The sequence below is a fragment of the Ciconia boyciana genome, chromosome 4 (genome assembly GCF_034638445.1).
Source record: "Ciconia boyciana chromosome 4, ASM3463844v1, whole genome shotgun sequence".
NCBI lineage: Eukaryota > Metazoa > Chordata > Aves > Ciconiiformes > Ciconiidae > Ciconia > Ciconia boyciana.
Window position 1 is genome coordinate 72,078,402 of NC_132937.1, and position 20,012 is coordinate 72,098,413.

At 40.8% G+C, this 20,012-nt stretch overlaps 1 protein-coding gene across 1 annotated transcript; it reads right to left on the reverse strand.

The window, feature by feature from the left end:
* Positions 1 to 1,897: 1,897 nt before the first annotated feature.
* Positions 1,898 to 15,416, reverse strand: TMEM175 (transmembrane protein 175). The gene is made up of 10 exons (XM_072860152.1): positions 15,180 to 15,416; positions 14,572 to 14,610; positions 13,323 to 13,420; positions 11,244 to 11,295; positions 9,956 to 9,991; positions 8,650 to 8,733; positions 7,821 to 7,985; positions 6,381 to 6,459; positions 4,673 to 4,814; positions 1,898 to 4,130 (listed from the first exon to the last, which is right to left on the reverse strand). Exons 1-10 carry the CDS (start codon positions 15,354 to 15,356, stop codon positions 3,467 to 3,469), a joined length of 1,536 nt encoding a protein of 511 aa, XP_072716253.1. The 5' UTR covers positions 15,357 to 15,416; the 3' UTR covers positions 1,898 to 3,466.
* Positions 15,417 to 20,012: the final 4,596 nt, after the last annotated feature.

Here is a 20,012-nt window from a genome sequence, read left to right on the forward strand (position 1 = left end):
AACTCCAGCTATTACTCTTTTAAAGTAAATTAAGAGCTCTGTACGCTCATCATTATTCTGAAGGCTCCAAACTGAAACTGCATCGTTCAGCAGCCTTTAACAGAATTTTTCAGCTCACTCTATTTGTTATGGAAGGCAGAGATGATAGTGCTCCAAGTGCCTGTTACCATCTTTTAATGTCTTGAATGGATTAATCTTGAACATGAATCCATTAACAAAGCCAGCCAGTCTGAACAAACAAAACAGCTGTCATTATGGAATCACAATTGTGAACTGAGAGACAATGGACTTCTCAAATACCCTCCCATGCATGACCACATTTTGTCCAACTGACCTGTTCACTTTAGGAGGCAGTTGTTCCTGACTGGCAGTACCAGTACCACAGGCAAAAACTTTCAATGTCATTAGAAGGGAAGTTTTACTGCAGTGTTTTACTAAAATTTTACTTCTTTGCTTTTGCAAGCTTTTATTTAATTAAAACTATTATTCTGGCAAAGGAGGCCAGCAGTCTCCTGGACTTAGGATAAATGCCACTGCCAGGCCAAGGGAGGGGATTGGTGAGATCACATCCAGCGTGCTGTGTCCAGCTCTCCCCTCCCCAGTACAGGAGAGATGTGGACATTCTAAGGCGAGCCCCCCAAAGGGCGATGGAGACAACGCAGGGACTGCAGCATCTCTCATACAGGGAGAGACTGAGAGAGCTGGGACTATGCAGCCTGCGAGAGAAGGGCTGAGGGGCTCTTATCGATGTTTATGAATACCTGATGGGGAGCAGCAAAGACTCAGCCAGACTCTTCTCAGTGGTGCCCAGTGACAGGATAAGAAGCAATGGGCACAAACTGAAATAGAGGAAATTCATTTTCAATGGAAGAAAAAAGAAAAAGAACCCTTTTTTTTCACTCTAAGGACGACTGGACACTCAAACAGGTTGACCTGTTGAGTGGTTGTGGTGTCTCCATCTGTGCAGATGCTCGAAGTCTGACTGGACACAGACCTTAGCAACCAGCTCTAGCTGACCCTATTTTAAACAGGAGGGTTGGACTCTCCAGAGCACTCTCCAGAGCTCCCTTCCAACCTCATCCATTCTGTGATTCTGGGATTATTATAATCATTGTTAAGTGTTTCACTTTAATTTTTCTAGAGACAAAAACCTGTGGTCATTAGTAATTCTGTAAAGAACAGCTAGTTACAGTTAGATATGGGAATGCTCTTTCTACTTGAGAATCACACAATTCAAATTAATGCCTCGTTCTGAAATGCAGTTTGTTTCTTCAGAACTTACCAAAACTATCAGAATGATCGTAAACCAACTCTGTTTATACAAAACCTCAGGTCAAGTTTGCCCTCAAGTTTAGGTTCTGAGATATTACTAAATTTGGTTTGAATAATAGTATCTTGACTACAAACAAAAAAAAATTGTTCTTGCTGCAGAACAAATTACTTCCTTGCAAGTGGGGTAAAAAAAAAAAGAAAAAATTATTAGTTAGCCAATACAGTTACTTGTAGTACTTATACACTACAATTCACTGCTCTTCAAAGCATCCCTGTAAACACTGGAATGAAACTCTTTTGTCAGATTCTGTTTCAGGTCTCATTTTCTTCAAATACCAAAAGAAATAGAATCAACATTTCTTTACATCACATTAAAAGCTTTTGGGTGTTTCACACAAAATCACAGAATGGCTGAAGTTGGAAGGGACCTTGATGATTTTAAAGGGGGAAAAGAAAAAAAAAAGATGCCCAACATAATTTTAATTGTAGACATCAGATTTAAGTTTCACCTGCAGAGCAGAAATAAAGGGCTAGAAGCTTTGTTTTTTCACTGATTGAAATTTATTACAAATACACATATTCACTGCTAAGTATGTGCCCGCTGCACATAAGAAACAAAACCATATAGAACCAAAAGTGCTTTTATTAAATAACAGAAAAACCCTGCGATACACAACACAATGCAGAATCCTACTGCAAGTCATTTAACCTCAACCCAGTATAAAACCCCTTGAATATCTGAACATACTCTCTCACAAGAAGTACATAATACTAACAATTACATATTGGTACCAAGGTGCTTCAAACCAAAAGCACAAGTGCTTTCAAGACTGATCTCAACTGAAACGAGATATCTGAATTTGTCTTCACTAACAATTACTCCTGACATACTTTGCCACAGTATTTTTTATTTTTTATTTTTTTAAGAGGAACAACAAAATCCCTCAAATGCCTTTAAATATGGCATTAAAGTTATCAGGCACTAAGACAGTTCAAGATACAAACTAATGGCTCTGCCAAAAAGAAATGTAAAGGCTTCCAGGGCAGCCAGAGGCTAGATGACTTTGCCCACTCCTTCTGTACAACTTTCTGCAGGGTAACATTTGACAAGCATTAAGCTTACCAAACTGCACGTAAGTGTAAAAAAATTCCACGTGCCATGGACTGGAACTTCTACAGGGTTAGTTTCTTTTGCTGTCTTGCTGAGACTCAGAAATCTGCAGGATCCTTTAGTTAGCCTCTACTTAGGGAAAAACTCAACTCCCTTACCTGATAGGGAACTCTTATACGTAGCAGGAGAGTCTCCTACTCTCTCTGAATATGACATCATGCCTTCCGAATAACAGAAGGATGTTCCTTTCAGCAGGCATGAAAACAGACAAAAAGCCTGAGAAATCCAAACCTTTCATTTCAGATGAGCAGCTGCTTCAGAACTGAAAACAAATTTCCCTCTAGTCTCACAGCTCTTCGAATCTCTTCCCTGGGAGATATCAAAGCTAGTTCAAACCTTGGATACGTAGCCACATCAATCCTCATTTGTTAAATACATCCGTTTTTAAAAGAACGGATATGCATGAAGAACTTGTGTTCTGGTAGCCTGGAAGGCTGCATATGGGTCACAATTGCAACTCCCATCTAAACTCATGCTCAGAGCCACTCAAACACAAGTAGTCTCCAAAATGCTATCACAAGTTTGTGACTATGCAGAAGAGACATTGTAACCATTAAAAAGAAAAAAAAGGGGAGACCACCAACCTGTATGCACAAACGTTCTACCATGATGCACCATCCATAAATCCAGAGGTCTTCCAAGCTTCACTCCCTATCTTAAGAGCAGCACAACCAACTTCAATACCTGTTTGGCTGCCATAACAACTGCCCTATTTCAGAAAAAAGGTCTTTTTGCTGGGCACTTTTGTTTGTACACTTCTTAATTGACCACCACTGCAGTTACATGTCAAGCAGCATTTTTTCCAATAGGGTAACTCTAAAGGAAGAAGAACATGCTTTTCTTTGTATCCCCTATTTACCCAATTTTTTCAATTACAGGTTTTGGAGAAAGGGCCTCAAGCATGACCAGTTAGAACTTAAATATGCCCCAGTTATGGCCAACGCAGGCTTTAGTTTAGATCAATATAATCCACACATGAAGATAATGCGAGTTAGAAGAACTTGACATGCACTGCACGGAAATTTAGGACAGCATTTCAGTAGGAGACAAACATGCCTCTTCTTCTTCTAACAATACAACCTTCCGTCTGGAGAGAGACATCATGGACTTTATGACAGTTAAAGAAATTCTAACAAAAATGCGCAAGGCAAGAAAAGCAAATGGGATTACAATCTGCATAAGATGGAAAATTGCTGTGCTAAACTCACTTAACAAACACGTTAGAAAGAAGGCCCCAAGGCTTACACAAGGGTAGAGAGCCAGCTTGGCAAACATGAAGGCATGCTCCTTGCCACCGTATCTAGCAAAAGGATGCAAAGTTTCTCTTTCATGGAGGAGGGCTGTAGTCCATATTGCAAACTGAAATATGCTGGCAAAGAAAGTGATAACACAGCTGACCTGAATGGCTTCTATTTCATTGTGAGACTTCTCTGCAAATTCACTGGTCAGCTGGTAAGCTAGCGGAAGCCCACCAATGAAAGCCAATGAAAGTATGTTAAGCAGTCCCATTAATCGTGTAGCTTTTGTTACATAAAGGAAAAGTGAGTGATGGACAAACCACAGGAGACCAATTGTTACAAATGAGCCGAAGTAGGCAAGGTAGTTTGGCCCATATTCACTTAAAGCTTCAAGAAGGCTGCCATGGAACTTCTCCTCAACTTCTCTGGGATCAGGGACGTTGTCTTCACTGTGGGGAGAAAACTTACTTTACTTTGCATATTTCTGTTACAAAAACACAGCTGGAGCAACACTGGACTATGTTGCTTTACTCTGAGCAAGTAGGAAACAACATGCATCCACTTTGTAGTTCTCTAATTTGTAACTTAAAAACAGCATTTCAAGTAACAGCTCTGCAAATAAATTAGATCTGAAAGGAAATCTGAAAGTAAGCTGTAATTCCTTTAGGTTAATGAAATAAAGCTGCCACCGTGACTAAACAGCTTTTGTTGATAAAAGCCTTTTATCTGAAAACATGACTAAGCAAAAAGGAAGCTTTGTTCTTCACGACTCCCCACCCCAACATACATTAAATAGACTGCTGATCTGTGGGCATTAGAAATATCTTTTCTTTGTGTTCTGTATCTTTCCAGAAAATCATAAAGTAACCACTGCAGGTTTTAGAAGTCAAAGACAATGTTTGGTTAATTTATTTCCTCAAATATTACACAGAGACAAAAGTTAGTATTATATTTAATAATACAAAGTGTAAGAGGCAACACAAAACCTTACCATATATCCAAAATTAGCAGGGTTGCTACAATAGCATAGACTCCATCACTGAATGCTTCTACACGTTCCTTACTCAGAGGCTCACTGAGGTAAAAAGTGAACGTTTCTAAGCTATGGTGTTCCTCCTCTTCATCTCTCTGACCTGGAAACAAATCCAGATGTTTACTAATGAAAGATGAAATCAGGTAGTATAAAACAAGGTAGTTAACCTACTGTGACCTCTGTTTCTCTTTCTCCCCACCTGCCAAAATCTTTCCGTAGAGAGAAGGGTGCTGTTCATCCACACAGGTCAGCCACTCCACTTTTTTGGCAGCTGTGCCTCTCCCTGAAGTTCATGTTGCTTTCAGGACAAGTTCTTCAGGGACAAAAAATCCCTGTCATTTAAACTGTATGGCTGACCATTTCCACCAAGTGAATGGTCTCAAAGCTGTAATTGAACAAAACATTTGAGCTAAACTAATCAGATGCTGTGCCTATTAGGGAACCCTTAATAGCTGTAGGTCCTCTAAGACAGTGTGCAGAACTTATACTGCATGGGAGAAAAAACTCACTGGAGCATGGGGGCTGCACTGGGACATCAAATGGCCTGCTTTAAAATAAATCCAGTCTTTGGTCAAAAGGTGGGGCTCTGGAGCTTTTATAGGAAATGTCAAACACATCCCTAAAGATTGGACTCTAAACTGCCCAGCTAGCCAAGCTGCACCACTTCAGGAGTACAGACTGGACGAAGAAAAAGCTTACAGCTTCCAGAGGAAGTAGGAGAGGAACTGAATGAAAAGCAAGTGTAATCACAACTCAAGTAAACAGAGCAGTAATTTATGTCAGCCATCTGATGGGGTGAGACGTACACAGACATGACCTGATTGCAAACCGCAGTAGGCACAGGCAATATCTGTACGTGTCTCTGTCTCTGAGAGTCAGGCTTTAGCCGTTTCAGAGCATTTCTGCCTCCCTGTCTATTATTGTCACCACAAGGGGGAGTCAAAAGTATGTTCCCATTTGCAGTGTACACAGGTGGACTTGTACTAGGCTGAACAGCAGCAGCAGAAGCACAAAGGAGTTATTCTTCTGACTCACCTCGGGAGTGCTGATTCTGAAGACATGATCTGTTCAGTGTTTTTGTGGTCAGTTTATATTGCTTTCAAAGAGGGACACTCCACCTTTTGGCTGAGCAGGTTGCATTATACCACCTTCTCCTTTATTTTGGCTCTGGCAACCTCCTTCTCAGCAGAGTTTAAGAGCAGCTCTGGATTTACGGGTGCCCTGCTTGCCAGTTTGAAAATGTGGGACCATAGAGTATTGCTGGGAAGAAAGTGATACAGGCATAGAGCTTGCTTCCCGTATTCTTGAATCCCCATGCTCCCATTTTAGGAGGGAAAAGGGATAGATTGCCTGCAGCCATCATTCATGTACTTGTGTGTGTGTGTGTGTGTGTGTGCATGCACATGCACATTCAGGACAAACCAGACAGGTTTTGCACTCAGAAATGATCTTGACTGTGTTGTGCCTCACAGAAATCTAGTCACAAATTAATGGAAACAAGGGAGCAAGGGAGAAACTGGAAGCACAGCAATAAACCCCAAAATCACTATGTTCCAAGACTGAAAATGGAAGTAGAACTAAAATTACTTCATTCCAGGCTGTTTGGATAACATGTTGACAACCTAATAACATATCTGAACATACTTCTGTGAATATTGTTACTCACCAACAATCTTGGTTTTACACCATGTAATGAATCGAGTGAGATGCGGAAAAACGATTACGAGACCAAGAAGTACGTAAGACTATGGAGAGGAAAATGAACACAGTTTAAATTTAGTTATTAAAATACAAATTACCTTCTGAGTTTAGAATGAAACTATTACTCTCAATCTTTAGGTATAATCACACTGAGAATAACAAATCTTGACTTTATGACATGGAAAAGGTGCACCTGAAATGCACATGCGCCTCCTCTATATTGCATGTGCAACCTAGTACTGCTTTTTGATACCTAATTTAATACCAGTAGTGAAGCAAGCTAAAAAAGGGAAATAATTCTGCTAACAAAAATGCAGTAATGATTTCGTTGGAAGCTGGAGAACTATCCCACGTGATCCTTATGGGTCCCTTTCAGCTTGAGATATTCTATGATTCTACTACTCATATCCCAAAGACATGTCAGTGGGTCATAAGTGGTTCACAGGCTTTGCACAGGTCTAAGCACAAGAGCAACCTGGAGACTAATTTCACTGTGTCCTGGTTTCACTGTTGTCCGAAACCAGGACACGCTGTTATTAATATTAAAAGAAAATATGCTAGTGAACGCAAGGGAGAAGAGGGAAGTAAGAGTGCAACAGGAAAACATATTTTCAGTTAAAATCAGGCCTTTTCACATTTGGACTCATAACTGTCCCTTTTATCAACAGCAACCTGATTCCTCCCAAATTTGGGGATTATTTAAACATTGCTAATTCCCATAGAATCTTTCTCAAAATTCAGTTAAATCTACCTTTTCCTAAAGAACAAGACAGAGGAAAGGAAGTTCAGGATACATCCAAAAACTAGATTTCAGTTCCAGGTGGGGGTTCTGAGAAAGATAAAGCTATTAATAAGTAGGAGCAACCCACTGCCATTTAATAAAGATGGCAGAGAAAAAGGCTGTGTAAGAGCAGGCCTTAGCCAAAAACATTTGTTTTGAGATAAAAGTTGGCTAACTGGTCTGCTTATTCTATTTGCTCTTACACCCTGAGTTAGTGCAGCAATTATATTAACTTGTCTTCAGCTTGTGCAATGTGATGTTTATTTCATGTAACCTTCCACATTATCTCACCTACTTATGATGAGCAAGATGATAAGTTACAGTTTAGAAGACCTGCTTGTAATTAAGAGAAGCATTAAAAAAAGATCAGGCAGAGCAAGTAAAGCAAATATTGTAGCAGAATATTCTTTCAGAACTATCCAAACTCATGGATCAAATTACGGATTGGTATCGGTGAATTGAACACCTTCAGTGCAAAACAGCAGCCATGATTACAACACCACAGAAGTGGCAACTGAGAAAGTCTGCATATTTAACATGGACATAATTATTTTAATACACAGTCCTAAATACAACTAATATAAACTGCTACATCAAAGTTTTTGGTTAAATGGGAGAACTTACCAAAGGAATGAAGAAAAAAGAAAAGATGGCTGCTAAAAAGCATAAAACTGGTCCTCTTAGGATAATCTTTAAGATATGACGTTTATAGAAATTCTGATTTTCAGACACCTGTATCTGTTGATTCAGTAAGTGTGGGTGGTAGAATCCATACACTACTATCACAGCCTGCAAGGAGAAGAGCATTACTGAAGTTATTACATACAAGTATATGCAGCATTTCAAATACAAAACTATAAAACTATAAATCAACAAATTCCAAAACACTTTCAACCTTATTCTTCACTCCGACATGGAAGGCTGGTCTTAGAAACTCTGAGATTTCACAATACACTGCATGTCAAGATTTTAGTCTCCTCTGCAGAGCTTGTCATGACCATGGATCTTATATGAAGAGAACGAAGACCTCCACAATAAGGAACAGAAAGCAACAAGGCACTGCACCAGGAGAAAACCAGTGCTATTGGACTGAAGCTGAAAGCCCGTGTTCACTCAGCCATCACTCCATGGCTCAGTAAGAAGGCAGGAAAAGCGAATTGCTATTTCCCCAAGGCATTTTTAAAGAGTGGGAAAGGAATTCTGTGCTGCTATTCTGTGGACTTTGAGATCAGCTGATTTAATTGCATAAATCAGCTTCACAGGACAGTGGCAATGCAAACTTTCATCTTATATACAGATACTATATTATTACAACAGGCACAACTTTGAAAAAGAATGCTATACAAACAAAAAAGACATTTAGTAATTTATACCCATAGTTAAGAAACATAATTTTAGTTCTACCCAAGAAAATCTATTTAAAAGTGAAAATGTAAACGGATAGCTCCAATACCTGTATAAGGCCAATGACAACAGCACAGACACTGAACAGGAAAATGCCAAAAGGTACCTCTGGAAAGGAGGCCATTAAGGAAAACTAGAAAAAAATGCAACTAGATCAAATATTTAATTAAGAAGCAATGTAGGAATAACAGTAGAGAAATGGAAGCACTCTTAATTCAATACTGAACTCAAAAACCTAAATAATACTTTGCATTTTAACATAATTGCACTAAATGCAATTTCTAGCCACAAATACATGCAGGCATCCCAACCAAAGGCATCTGGAGAGATGGCTTTGCTCTCATGTTGATACCACAAAACCTATCTGACACTATGTCTCCGTAATAACTACAGACCAGCTTGTAGCTGAGCATAAAGTTTAACAGTGTTTTCAGTGGACAAAATATTCATAGCTCTGAAAATTCTTGGTATTAGGATACCTTTTTGAATCTTTTAATTTGTCTACCTTCATGGCTCCCTGTTGTATTAATTTCTGCCGCTTCATTACGGAAAAAAACAAAAGCAGGGAGTAGTATTAGGGTAACACTGACAACTTTCCAAAAATTATTTCAGCTTCAAGACAAAGTAAAAAGTACGTGCTCTTGCTGATAAAGATGGTTTTACTGACCACAGCCTTATTCTTTGCAGACTAATATATAACACAGATATATCCACAGAGAAACAGGTGCCTGTCTTACAAATCTGTTCTACACATAAAATAAAAGTCAAGACGCATTTTAAGCAACTGTTTTGCTCTGCTAATACGGTGTTCAACTGCAAATATTCTTGCTAGGCCTAAAGGTCATCTGACCAGAAATTGTGCAGAACATCCAATTTGCAGATTTAAAAAATGAATGATTGGCTACCAGAATCAACCTTGCTGTATAAGTCAAAAGTCATACCAAAAACTCTGTCTAGATTACAAAAGGAAAATGTTCTGTCATCTAAAAAGGAGTTTGAAATACAGCTTTAGTTCCCTTACCAAATGCAAAATTTTCATCGGGCAACTTTGACATTTTTCAATACAGCTGCTTTTTTAAAAGAAATAATGGGAAACTATGACTTCCCATGATTATAATTTTTCCTCGAGAATACCCATTTTCTGCCAGATCTATAACATGCAGTAATTGAAGGTAGTAACATGTCCTCATGAATTTCAAAGAAAGTAAGGCTTAACTATTACAATGGATTCAGGGTTTACACTATAATAACACTTTCATGGGTTTCTGAATACTTTGGTAAAGTCTTTCCAAATAAATAAAGAAAAAAAAACCCCTGTAATTTAAACATATGTCAAATTTTAGAAAAGTACTTACTGTGTATGGCAAGAAAGTTATGATCATCATACAAGCCTAAAAAAGAAAAAAGCGTACTGAAACACTAGGTAAAATACAAAGCAAGCAATTCCCTCATTAAAGATGTGTCCAGAGAATGCAACACAAACAGAGCAAATACTTGTGCTGTGTCACGAAAAAAACCCCATTTCTGAAGTTGCTGAGCTTTGACTGTAACAAATGGCTAGTTCTGTACACATCTTCCATGTTTGCTATCCAAACTGTACAGGCTTATTTTAGAAAACACTACAGTTTTGTTACCAATACCAGGGTTAAAAGTTTTGCTATGGTTCTTAACAGACTTTTTTCTAAAGTAGCAATGCCAAAAGTACCACACCTCCTAAAGAGGTGTTTCTGATTTGTCAAAACCATTAATCTCTGATCACAAACATTTCATATATAAGCCAAATTTAAAAAAAACCCACCTCAAGCACAAAGAAATACATTGCTTTGAAAGCTACATTAGACAAGAATTACATGCCTTAAGCTAGCATAATTTCCTGTAGTGTTATCTCATGGAGTTTAAACTCAGTATTTTTATTAACAAAATTAAATTAACTGTGTGGTTGCACATTGTCAGAGAACAGAATTTTAAACAATATAGTAAAATACAAAGCCCTAGCTGACAGCAAGAATATGTTCACCATCACAGCATCCCATTACAACTATTAGTAACCAAGATATTACAGGGTGGCTCATTAAAAAACATACGCAAATAAATGAAGAATTTTTAAGAGATAAGATTTAGGCAAGTGTAAAGCTCAAATCACTGATTCAGAGATTGGTCTCTCAGTGGTAGTTTTTGGAAGAGTTCCAAATAAGCTTCAGAATGAAATTCTGAGCAACTTAAACAGAGAAATGACTGAAAACATAACTGTAATTCAAACCTACCACTAAGATTTTTTTGCCACAAAAGACATAGCATTTCATTTTCTTAAGCCTGGAGGACAGATACTTTGGCTGGACACAGATGAACAGAGTCAAAAGCTGTTGCCATAGGTGCCTCTTTGGTTCCCTCAGATGAACTTCAGACTAACCTGTTGCAGAGCTTCTTTTGGCTTACAGTAAAACATATGCAAGTTAAAAGCAAGTTAGTTATCAGTCAGCCACTTTGGCAAGGAGGAATTCAAGCTCTTTGTACCTTCCTGATCTGGAAATTTGGCAGAGTTATGCTATTTAAATTAGAAACTTTTGGATATATAGATACAGACTTATGAAAAAGTGACCTGAACTTGCGAATTAAACATCCAGCGTGTCTGACAAGACTCACCAGATTTAAAAGAGCGAGGACATCATCTATAAGCTCTATCACCTGAAACAACCTGTCAAGGCAAGGCAAGAGATCATGAACAAGCCAGGTCCCAAAATATGTTTTACAACACTGTATACAAATTGTACACTTATGATATTATAGGGGAACCTGATTTCCTTTGCTCCAGAATTTATACAAGTAGTCCAGGTGCTACCAAAACTCATTAGCTCAAACATGCAAGTAATTTGTTAGAAAAATTTGAAAAGCGAGATATGAACAATCAAGTTCAACCATGGAGCAGTTATTAAGAACCTCATTTCTATTTGAAGGACAAGTGGCATATGATGTAGCAAGCTGGCTTATTTTTCCCTACCCTATCCTTCCTCTACACCTGAAATTATATATTACTTTGAAGTAAATTTCACCATTGTTAAGAGCAAATTCATCTGTGAAGAAGTGATCCAGATGTCACTTCTGACCCATTGAGTCACACACCGAAAACCTAACAAGGCAGTGAGCTACAAAAAGGATATCACTCCTTGGAAAATGGAAGATACGGGGGTGACTGAGGACCAGGAGTTGATGACGATCCTCTGGAGGACTTGCCACTTCACTATAGGATGAAATGCAGCCAAGTCATAGGGAAGGCCACTGCTTTGCTGTCTCCCACAGCAGTTTTGTTCCAGAATAGCTCTATCTTTTGCCACCTGACACACCTGGGACAAGACAGCCAGCAAACTGCTAGTGAGCTGCACAAGGCTTGGGAGCCACAGGCCAACTATCATTAGCTGTCAATTAATCACCTATTTACTTAAACACAGGCAAGGCCCAAAACTAACTGGGGACTGACAGCCTGTGCTCACTGCTCAAGCAAATGCTTCTGAAGCATGAACAAAGGCAGACTTTCACCAGCAGGCACTGTTCACTGCTCACACAAGAACATGAACATGAACCATTTGATACTCTGATGCCAAAACAGAAATATAGGCACCAGACTGACATTTAGCTTGTCAGACAAAGCAATGCTGTGTAGGGATCTGAGCCCTGCAGTAGCACTACACAGATCCTCCAGAAGAGATCCAGACGTTCAGAGTCCATCCAGAGCCTCAGATTTTAATTTGTCTCACGTGCCATTGTGAAGAGCTATTATTGTGATCTTCTCTGAGTTTTACTTGGGAGAACAGAGGCAAGTTCATGCTGTTAGGGTCAGAATATTTTCAGAATTGTAAGGCTTAAAATTATTTCTCCTGAAGATACAGCATAGTTATTATTATGCAAAGAAAACAAGCTTTTCTTCCAAACTGCCCCCCACTTCGTTAATGAAATTCCTGATCCACAGAAGTGTCACTTAGAATCAATTGAACCAATCACCCTCCACAAAACCCTAAACTATTCAAAGACTATGCCTCAGCCTTTACTTATGCAAGCAAAGAAAAGCAATGTGATAAAAGCACTGATGTGAAGCATCAGCTTCAAGTATTGAATTACAGGGTGCACACCTCTTATTAGAATGCAGTCAATCCACTTACTTAAAGAAAGAATATAGTAACATTTGTAAATTTCAAAATTCAAACAAAAACTGCCCTGATTCCAGTATGATGCCTGCATGTCAATTTCTTTTTAACCAGGAAGACACAGGCAGGTGGCAGTGTCCACAGCTCTATAAAATGCAGCATCTGCAACATCACAATCGATTTTGTGAGAAGCACTGCTGAAGACTGCGAGTGAAAAGTTTTAAGCCAGCTGTACTATTCCTCTACTGTTCCTCTATTTGTGTGCCACACGAGTTACAAAGTCATACTTTTCCAGCATAATTAGAAGTTTAATTCCATCTAAAATATTAAGTAAAATGAAGAGTAACTCTAACTTAAAAGATACATAATGCTTGTTTTTCTCTGTATCACTGTGCCAGTGGTGTAAGAGTAGCTATTCACTGCTTAGGGTAGCATTTCTTTACAATGAATTTTTTATATTAGCCAACAAAAGACAATTCAGAAATGTATCAGCAAGACACAAATGTATCAGTCACATGGTTACCTCTTGTCCTTTTAAACAATAGTTCTTCTTTAACTTGGGAGTTAAACACTGTGTTCCTACCTTACATGAGCTGCCCATGCCACTGTGACTATTAAGAAGGTCATCAAGTAGACTGCAATTTTTGCTAGAAGAAGTTGCTGAACACTTTCACCTAGTTTCTGAAACAGAAAATGACACCCAGAGACAGAGAAAGGAAAGAGAAAGTTAAATGTTACATTGTGAAATTATTAGCAATATCTGCAAATGAGGAAGGACGTGCAGTCATGTAACAGATTTTTTTGAAAACGCCTGCCAAAAATGCAGTTGTCTTCCAAGAATCTTTTTACTACCATGCAGAGGAACTGGCTTATTAGACGCTTCTAAGTATGCTGAAATGTGTAGTTGGTGGCATATGATGTTCTAACACATCTCGTCAATCTGTAAAAGGGCTTCCCATGCCCTGTTCACCTTGCGATTCATTTATGCACTCTCTCATCACTGTTACTGTGATAATTCATTTCAGAGGAAGGCTGGCCACAAAATGCCTCGTTTGTTTTCTTAGCGCTGACTTCTGGAGTAGAAGCATCACAGAGGTTTTCATGTGATGACTGTTAAGAATGAGGAAGGGAAGGGCTTAACCACAGCAAATTTTGCATGTACCACCACAATGGCTTAAATAGACTAATGCGGCATATTTGCCATGTTATGGATCATACTTGAGTTTCCTAAACTAAATGAGACTAAATATTTGTGTCTAGGTCTGTTTTTAAGAGCAGAAAAATAAATAGTGATTAAAAAAACCTGTCAACTTTCTTAAATGATTAATTTATGTTTTCTAACATTCCTGTTACTTTCTGAATCAGTTTCTTTTCTGTAGTCTTCTTTTTCCACTTTTGCTTATTCTGATTACATTTATTATTAATCTGATTTAAAAACCAGCATTCAGCTTGCACTATATAAGTGGCTTCTCTAAGTGATGATGTATTACCAAAAAGAGCAGATGCTTTCTGAAAGATATTATGGTCAGACGGGCAATTCATTTTTCATACAAAAGTAACTGGATAAAATCTATGGCCTACAATATACAGCTCATTCAGGCTTCATATCACAACTTCTGCAGATCACACACACCTTCAGTATTTAAGTTTTTCACCCCAAATTCAACAGCTCCTCCCCCCTTTCCAGGGGAAATTTCTGTTGGCTTTAATGTTACTTGATGGTTTGGGCTTTTTGAAAGTCTGGAACTTGAAATGAAGTGGGGGTGCTAAATTAGGATGTTACGGGGACTTGCAAGGACATGAGAAACGACAAAACAAAAGACATATGGTACCTGATCCGGATGTATTTTTGTGTGAGCCACAGGCAAAATCTGAAATAACAAAACCTTATTAGTGCATGACATTCTTTTCCTTATTGAGAGCTTTATTAAAATCTAAAAAACTTCAGATGGCCGCAAATGTTCCTGGATCTCGTAGCTACTAACAGCCTGCAGTTCCGGAAGGCAGAATCACTTTTCGGCCGCACAGGCACAACGCTGGTACCTGCCCCCCACCACCGTGCCCTGCTGCCCGGGGACAGCCCGCCCCGCTCGCCGGCACACGGCTTCCAGGCTCCGGGACCGGCGCCGGCATTTCGCGGTAGCGCGGCCGGAGCGGTGCTGGGGGGTACAGACGAACACGGCTCCTCGAAAGCGCCGGGCTGGGAGGCAGCTCTCCAGGCAGACAAGCGCACGGACAGGGAACGGCCGCCACCCGCAGAGCCCGGGGCAAGCCGCGGCTGCACCGGAGGTTTTCCCTCACGCCGCCCAGTGGCGGGCCCCGGGCCTGGCCGCCCTGCCGGGGCCCCCCGCGGCGTCAGCCCGCCCCCAGCCCCGCCACCCCCGGGCCGAGTCGGGCAGGCCCCACGCCGCGGCTGGGCCGGGCCGGGCCGGACGCTCACCATCACCGTGGCGATAATGGAGAGCAGGGCGTCGCTGTAGGCCAGCAGTCGGTGGGACGTCTGCGTGCTGCTCCCCAGCTCCAGCTCCAGCCCCCGGCCGCGCACTGGCACTGGCACCGGCTCGGGTTCCGCCGCCCCGCCGCTGGGGCCCGGCGCCGCGGCCCGCGGAGCTGACATGGCCCCGCTGCGCTCCGCCCGCGGCGCCAGCGGCGGCGGGAGCGGCCGTTGGGCGGGGCGGGAGCGGTGCTCCCCCTCCCGGGGCCCTCTGTGAGGTGGGAGCCGCCGGCCTCCTCATCAGGGCAGTCCTCGTGGGTGTGCCGTGCAGGTAGGCGGAGGAGCGCTTCCAGGGGTGACTCGTGCTGCTGTTGGAAGTAACGAAATACGCATGAGTTAAGGGTGACTTTCCTTACATCTGGGAATGTCTGTGTTGGTGTCTTGAAATCTTGAAGCTGATGGCTGATACAGGTGACATGAGTTGGTGGGCTCCGGGGGAAGAAATAGTGTTATAAATGCTGTGTTCATGTGTTACGTGCCACCAAAACTCTTTAGAGCTAATGTATATACACCAAAGACTACACTAACCAGAGGCTGTAGTGTCTGGAGATTCTCAGCTTTGTTTATAAATCATATTTTAAAATCCATATCTGAATCCCAAAGTAACTTCCCCCCCCCCCCCGCTTTTTGTTTTGTTCTTTAGTTTTTTACCAGCCTAACCAACCTTGTCCCATCACTTCAAACCATTTGGCATTTATGTGCTGCCTTCTGTCCTTTGGAGCTGTGAACTGGAGGCTTTTGGTTTATGTTCAGGTTTTCATTCTGTTGGCACATTTAGTTCATACCATAATGATAGTCTATTTGGAATATATAGAGCTTATAGTTTCCAGTCAAGTTGTGCTCTAACTGAAGTGATTCAAACACTGTTGCAAAGTGGTTTTATTGCAGATAAATATTTGCATTTTTAAAGTCTTTCGCTGTAACTGAAAAAGAATCAGGGTCTTCAAAGGAAACATACCTGAATTTGTGATAGATTTTTGTCTGGCAGTGTCTTTGCCTTCATAAACTTTGTATTTTCAGTTTCTAGAAAGGCTAGTCACTAAATAATGGATTTCATAAGAGAAATCCGAAGAAGCCAAGAATTCAAATTTCATGTGAAGAATTCAAATTGAAGAGAGCAAAAACACACTCTGATGGGGTGAAAATGTTCTAGGTTTGGACAAATTCCAGTCTGAAAATGTCTTGAGAATGCAGTTTAATTTGTAAACAGTTGGCTTAGCTCACTGACAGGAATTAGATATCCAAGATGTTCTAGACTGAAAAACATCATGATACTGCATTCTTGTAGTATAGGATGCTGCCTCCAGTAAACGGTAACTGATTTCCCTCAGTTCCTGTATCAACTGAAGCTAAGAGTACAACTGAAGCTAAGAGTACAGAAGCCAGATCAGAAATATGCAGCTGAGTACATATTACAAATTTGAATGAATTTGTAATAGACTTTTGGGAAGGAAGAGTCCAGCAGATATGCTAGAACTGCTGTGGAAATCTCTGAAATTCATAAATAGGAGCTGGAAATAATACAGTACAATCTATTCAATAGTTGGAAGAACGTGTGGAAATCACTCGGCTGTGCCCCAGACTCTGCTCAAGAGAGGTGTTTCTATGTCTGGTAGAAGTCAGTTCTTAAATCAGTTGGGGTCTGCAAGGAAGTGGGTGGATGCTGTGGACCTGCCTATATGCCAGAACCGATCAGCCTGAGGGCGTGATATGCCTGAAACTTTGAGTCGTCTTCCTGGAAAGAAGAATGTCAGAAAAGCCAGGAATCTTGGCTGCACTCAGAAGCAAGAAGAGCGTGGAGGAAAGAGCTGAAAAGCTGGGAAGCCTCACCTGGAAAGAAGCACCAGCCAACTAGCTTTTTAATATGCGTATGGGGAGACTCTCGTCAGGCATTAGCAATGGGCCTTAGCAAAGAACGGGCTGGGAAATCACCTTGGGAGATCTTGGTGGAGTGCCAGAAACAGTCCCAAGAGAAGGGCCTGAATACATTTTCCCATAAGAACAGCATTTGTTCTGCAGAAGTTTCCTGAAGCAGGTATGTGAATGAACGGCGTTTTCCTTTGGGGCTGATATGAGTGGTCTGAGCCGGAGCACACATTGTTGAACTGATTACAGAAGAAGTGGCTGAGACACAAGAGCCACTTCAACTGTGAGATCTCAGAACTCGGTCCCTTTTCATAAGCGTGTTGAACTGAAGTATTCTATAGATGATGAGAGAAAATAGCAGAGCTGCAGCAAAAATAAATTTGTAAAACAAAAAGGGGCAAGCCTTTGGCTGAAATATTGAATTGGTGTGCCAAATATAAGCAGAATATGCATAGATTTCAGTTGGGACAGGTACAGTTTTGTGGCTCCAACAGTAATGTTTTTGTGAGGTCCTGGGATGCAGAGCAGTATTGAAAGTTCAGCTACTGAAGTGATCCCATTTTTAAAAGGTCTTCCTGTTCATCTCTCCATTTTCCGTAGCAGCTTTCTGAATCTGGTGACACTGATGGTGTTTTTTACACTCAGTCAAGAAACATCAGCAAAAGAGGCAAAGGAAAATATGACTCTTACAGAAGCAATTGATACGCGTCGAACAAGTTCAATAATGATAGATGAATCTTGGCTGGGACAGCTGCCTTGTAAAACACAACCCCACTGTCACAGGCAACAGAACAGTTTTGTTGCAGGGAATTTGGCTTAATTTATTGCCAATTAATAAACTTTTAATTACTGATTCTAGTATTGAAAAATAAAGAAGACAAAAGATCACTTAGGGAAAACACCCCAAATTTCCTCTGGACGCCTCTCCTCCCCGCCTCCAGGCCTCAGTCCCTTGGTGAGGTGATGGGGAGCATGAGATTGGGCTCTGTGTGTTGTGATTGCTTTTCTTTTGCTCCTCCATGTTCCTGTCTCCACTCCTCTGGCACAGGCTCCTCCACCGTCTGCAGACCCCTTGGAGGCATACCTGCCCTGTGTCTTCTTTTGTGTGTCTTCCCTTGTGTGAGTGTCTCTCTGCCCTAGTCCTGCTCAGGCAACTTCTCTTGTGCCTCCTTTTTCCCTAGCATCCTCCTGCCTTCACGTCTCCCTTCTGCTCTGGTGTCTCTTGCCGCCATTTTTTTGGTTTCTCACTTACAAAGGTTGACTGTTCTTAGTGTTGTCTTTTTTTTTTTTTTTTTTTGCTTTTACATTCAAGACTGGGCTTGGAGTATATGTATACCCTACATGATAAAATATGCCAAGGAGCGTATGTTGAATGAGAATAGTGTGTAAGACACAATGTAAAACACAAGTGTTTTAAAATGCAGCATAAAATGAATTCATGATGGAGGAGACCGAAATTCTCCATATGAATGTTTTTCTATGCTTTGTATGAAGTGTTTTATGGAACATGTAACTTGAGCTTAAAGAATATTTATTACACAGAATTGAAATACCTCCAGGCACACAAATCTCTGTATGACTACTTTAATTTTGTGTTGTATCATAATAAATTCTGAAGCTAAAGAAAGGCAATTAAATAGATTAGTTAATGGATTTCATAGGGCACATCTGATAATCATTAACTGTGGTTTAAAGTCTTCCTCTTTATTGCTGTCCTTCACACACACTTAAGCAATAGTTGTCCTCTGAGAACTGGTGGCTTTTGGTGTTATGTGCTGAAAACTTTTGTTCCTAGGATAAAAAAAAAAGGCAAAACCAAAAGGGGTGCAGGTGGTCTCTTTTCCTGCAACCGAGTCACCTCTTTATGTATCACTCTGTAGAGTGGTGGTTTTCACCGAGGATGACTGGCCTCTTGCAGCACAGTAGCTACCACTTGAGTTAGCACAGTTAGGCAGTGCCTTCTCCAGTCATTCTTGCAGCTGAAATACAATTTTGCTTTATTTTTTGAGGGCTGGATTTGACTCATTTGTCTAAGTGCTTTGCATTCATTCCTGCTTTTATTACCTCATATACCTCACTACTTGGAAGTTCCCGGAGTGAAGGCACGCTGCTTCCTAGCAGTGAAGACTTCTTTGCAGAATGAACACACATCTCCTGTGAGATGTTTGCTGGTGGCCTGGTAGGGGATGTGGTTTGCTTGTGATGGCCCATAGTAAAGCCTTCAGTTGTAGCTGAAATTGTACCTGCATCTCAGTACCACTCTTGTTACTGTTTAACATGCCTAGGTTATGGAGCAACATTTTCAGAAATGACTACTGATTTAGAGAAGCTGAGCTCAACATAATGTATTGCAGCAGTCTAGAGCTGCTCAGCAGGACAAGGAGTTTTAAGACCAGACGCACCTGTTGTCCTTCCTAGGAAGCTTTGTGACATGGTGCTGTACTCAGGTGCTCCAGTGTGCTGTTGCACTGCTTTCTGAAAAGTCAAAGGCAAACAGTGCTTCCAAAGGGGCAGTGCTTCTTTGCTTAGTTTAGATACTTGAGTCCAGCTGTTTACTGCTACTATCACTTCATCAAGGCAAACGGTAGGAGAAAAGGGGTCTGTAAAATGACTTGTGGGAGCCTGACCATTGGCAGGTTTAAGATTTATTGAGCTAGGGCATAGCTTTTAGACTCAGAATTCAGAGTAACTTATAATGAACCCACTGTCTTCATCACTGTTTCTACAGACCATGCTGTTGGTTGCTGTACAGCTCCTCGCTTAGCCACTGACACAAATGGTATTGGGCAAGAAGAGCACAGCTTACCACCTGGAGCCGTTATGAGTATCTGTTCTCACATAAAGAGAGATAAATTTCTGCACAGTTCACTACTGCAACTGAGTACAATGTATGGATATTATGCCTAGGAGAAA

Excerpts from the sequence above, each read along its gene's own strand:
- TMEM175 (XM_072860152.1), bottom strand. The coding sequence starts at position 15,356 with ATGTCAGCTCCGCGGGCCGCGGCGCCGGGCCCCAGCGGCGGGGCGGCG. Across the intron at positions 11,296-13,322 it reads GCATGGGCAGCTCATGTAAG|GTTGTTTCAGGTGATAGAGC; the intron begins GTAGGAACACAG and ends TTGCCTTGACAG. Across the intron at positions 6,460-7,820 it reads CTTTTTTCTTCATTCCTTTG|TCTTACGTACTTCTTGGTCT; the intron begins GTAAGTTCTCCC and ends TCCTCTCCATAG.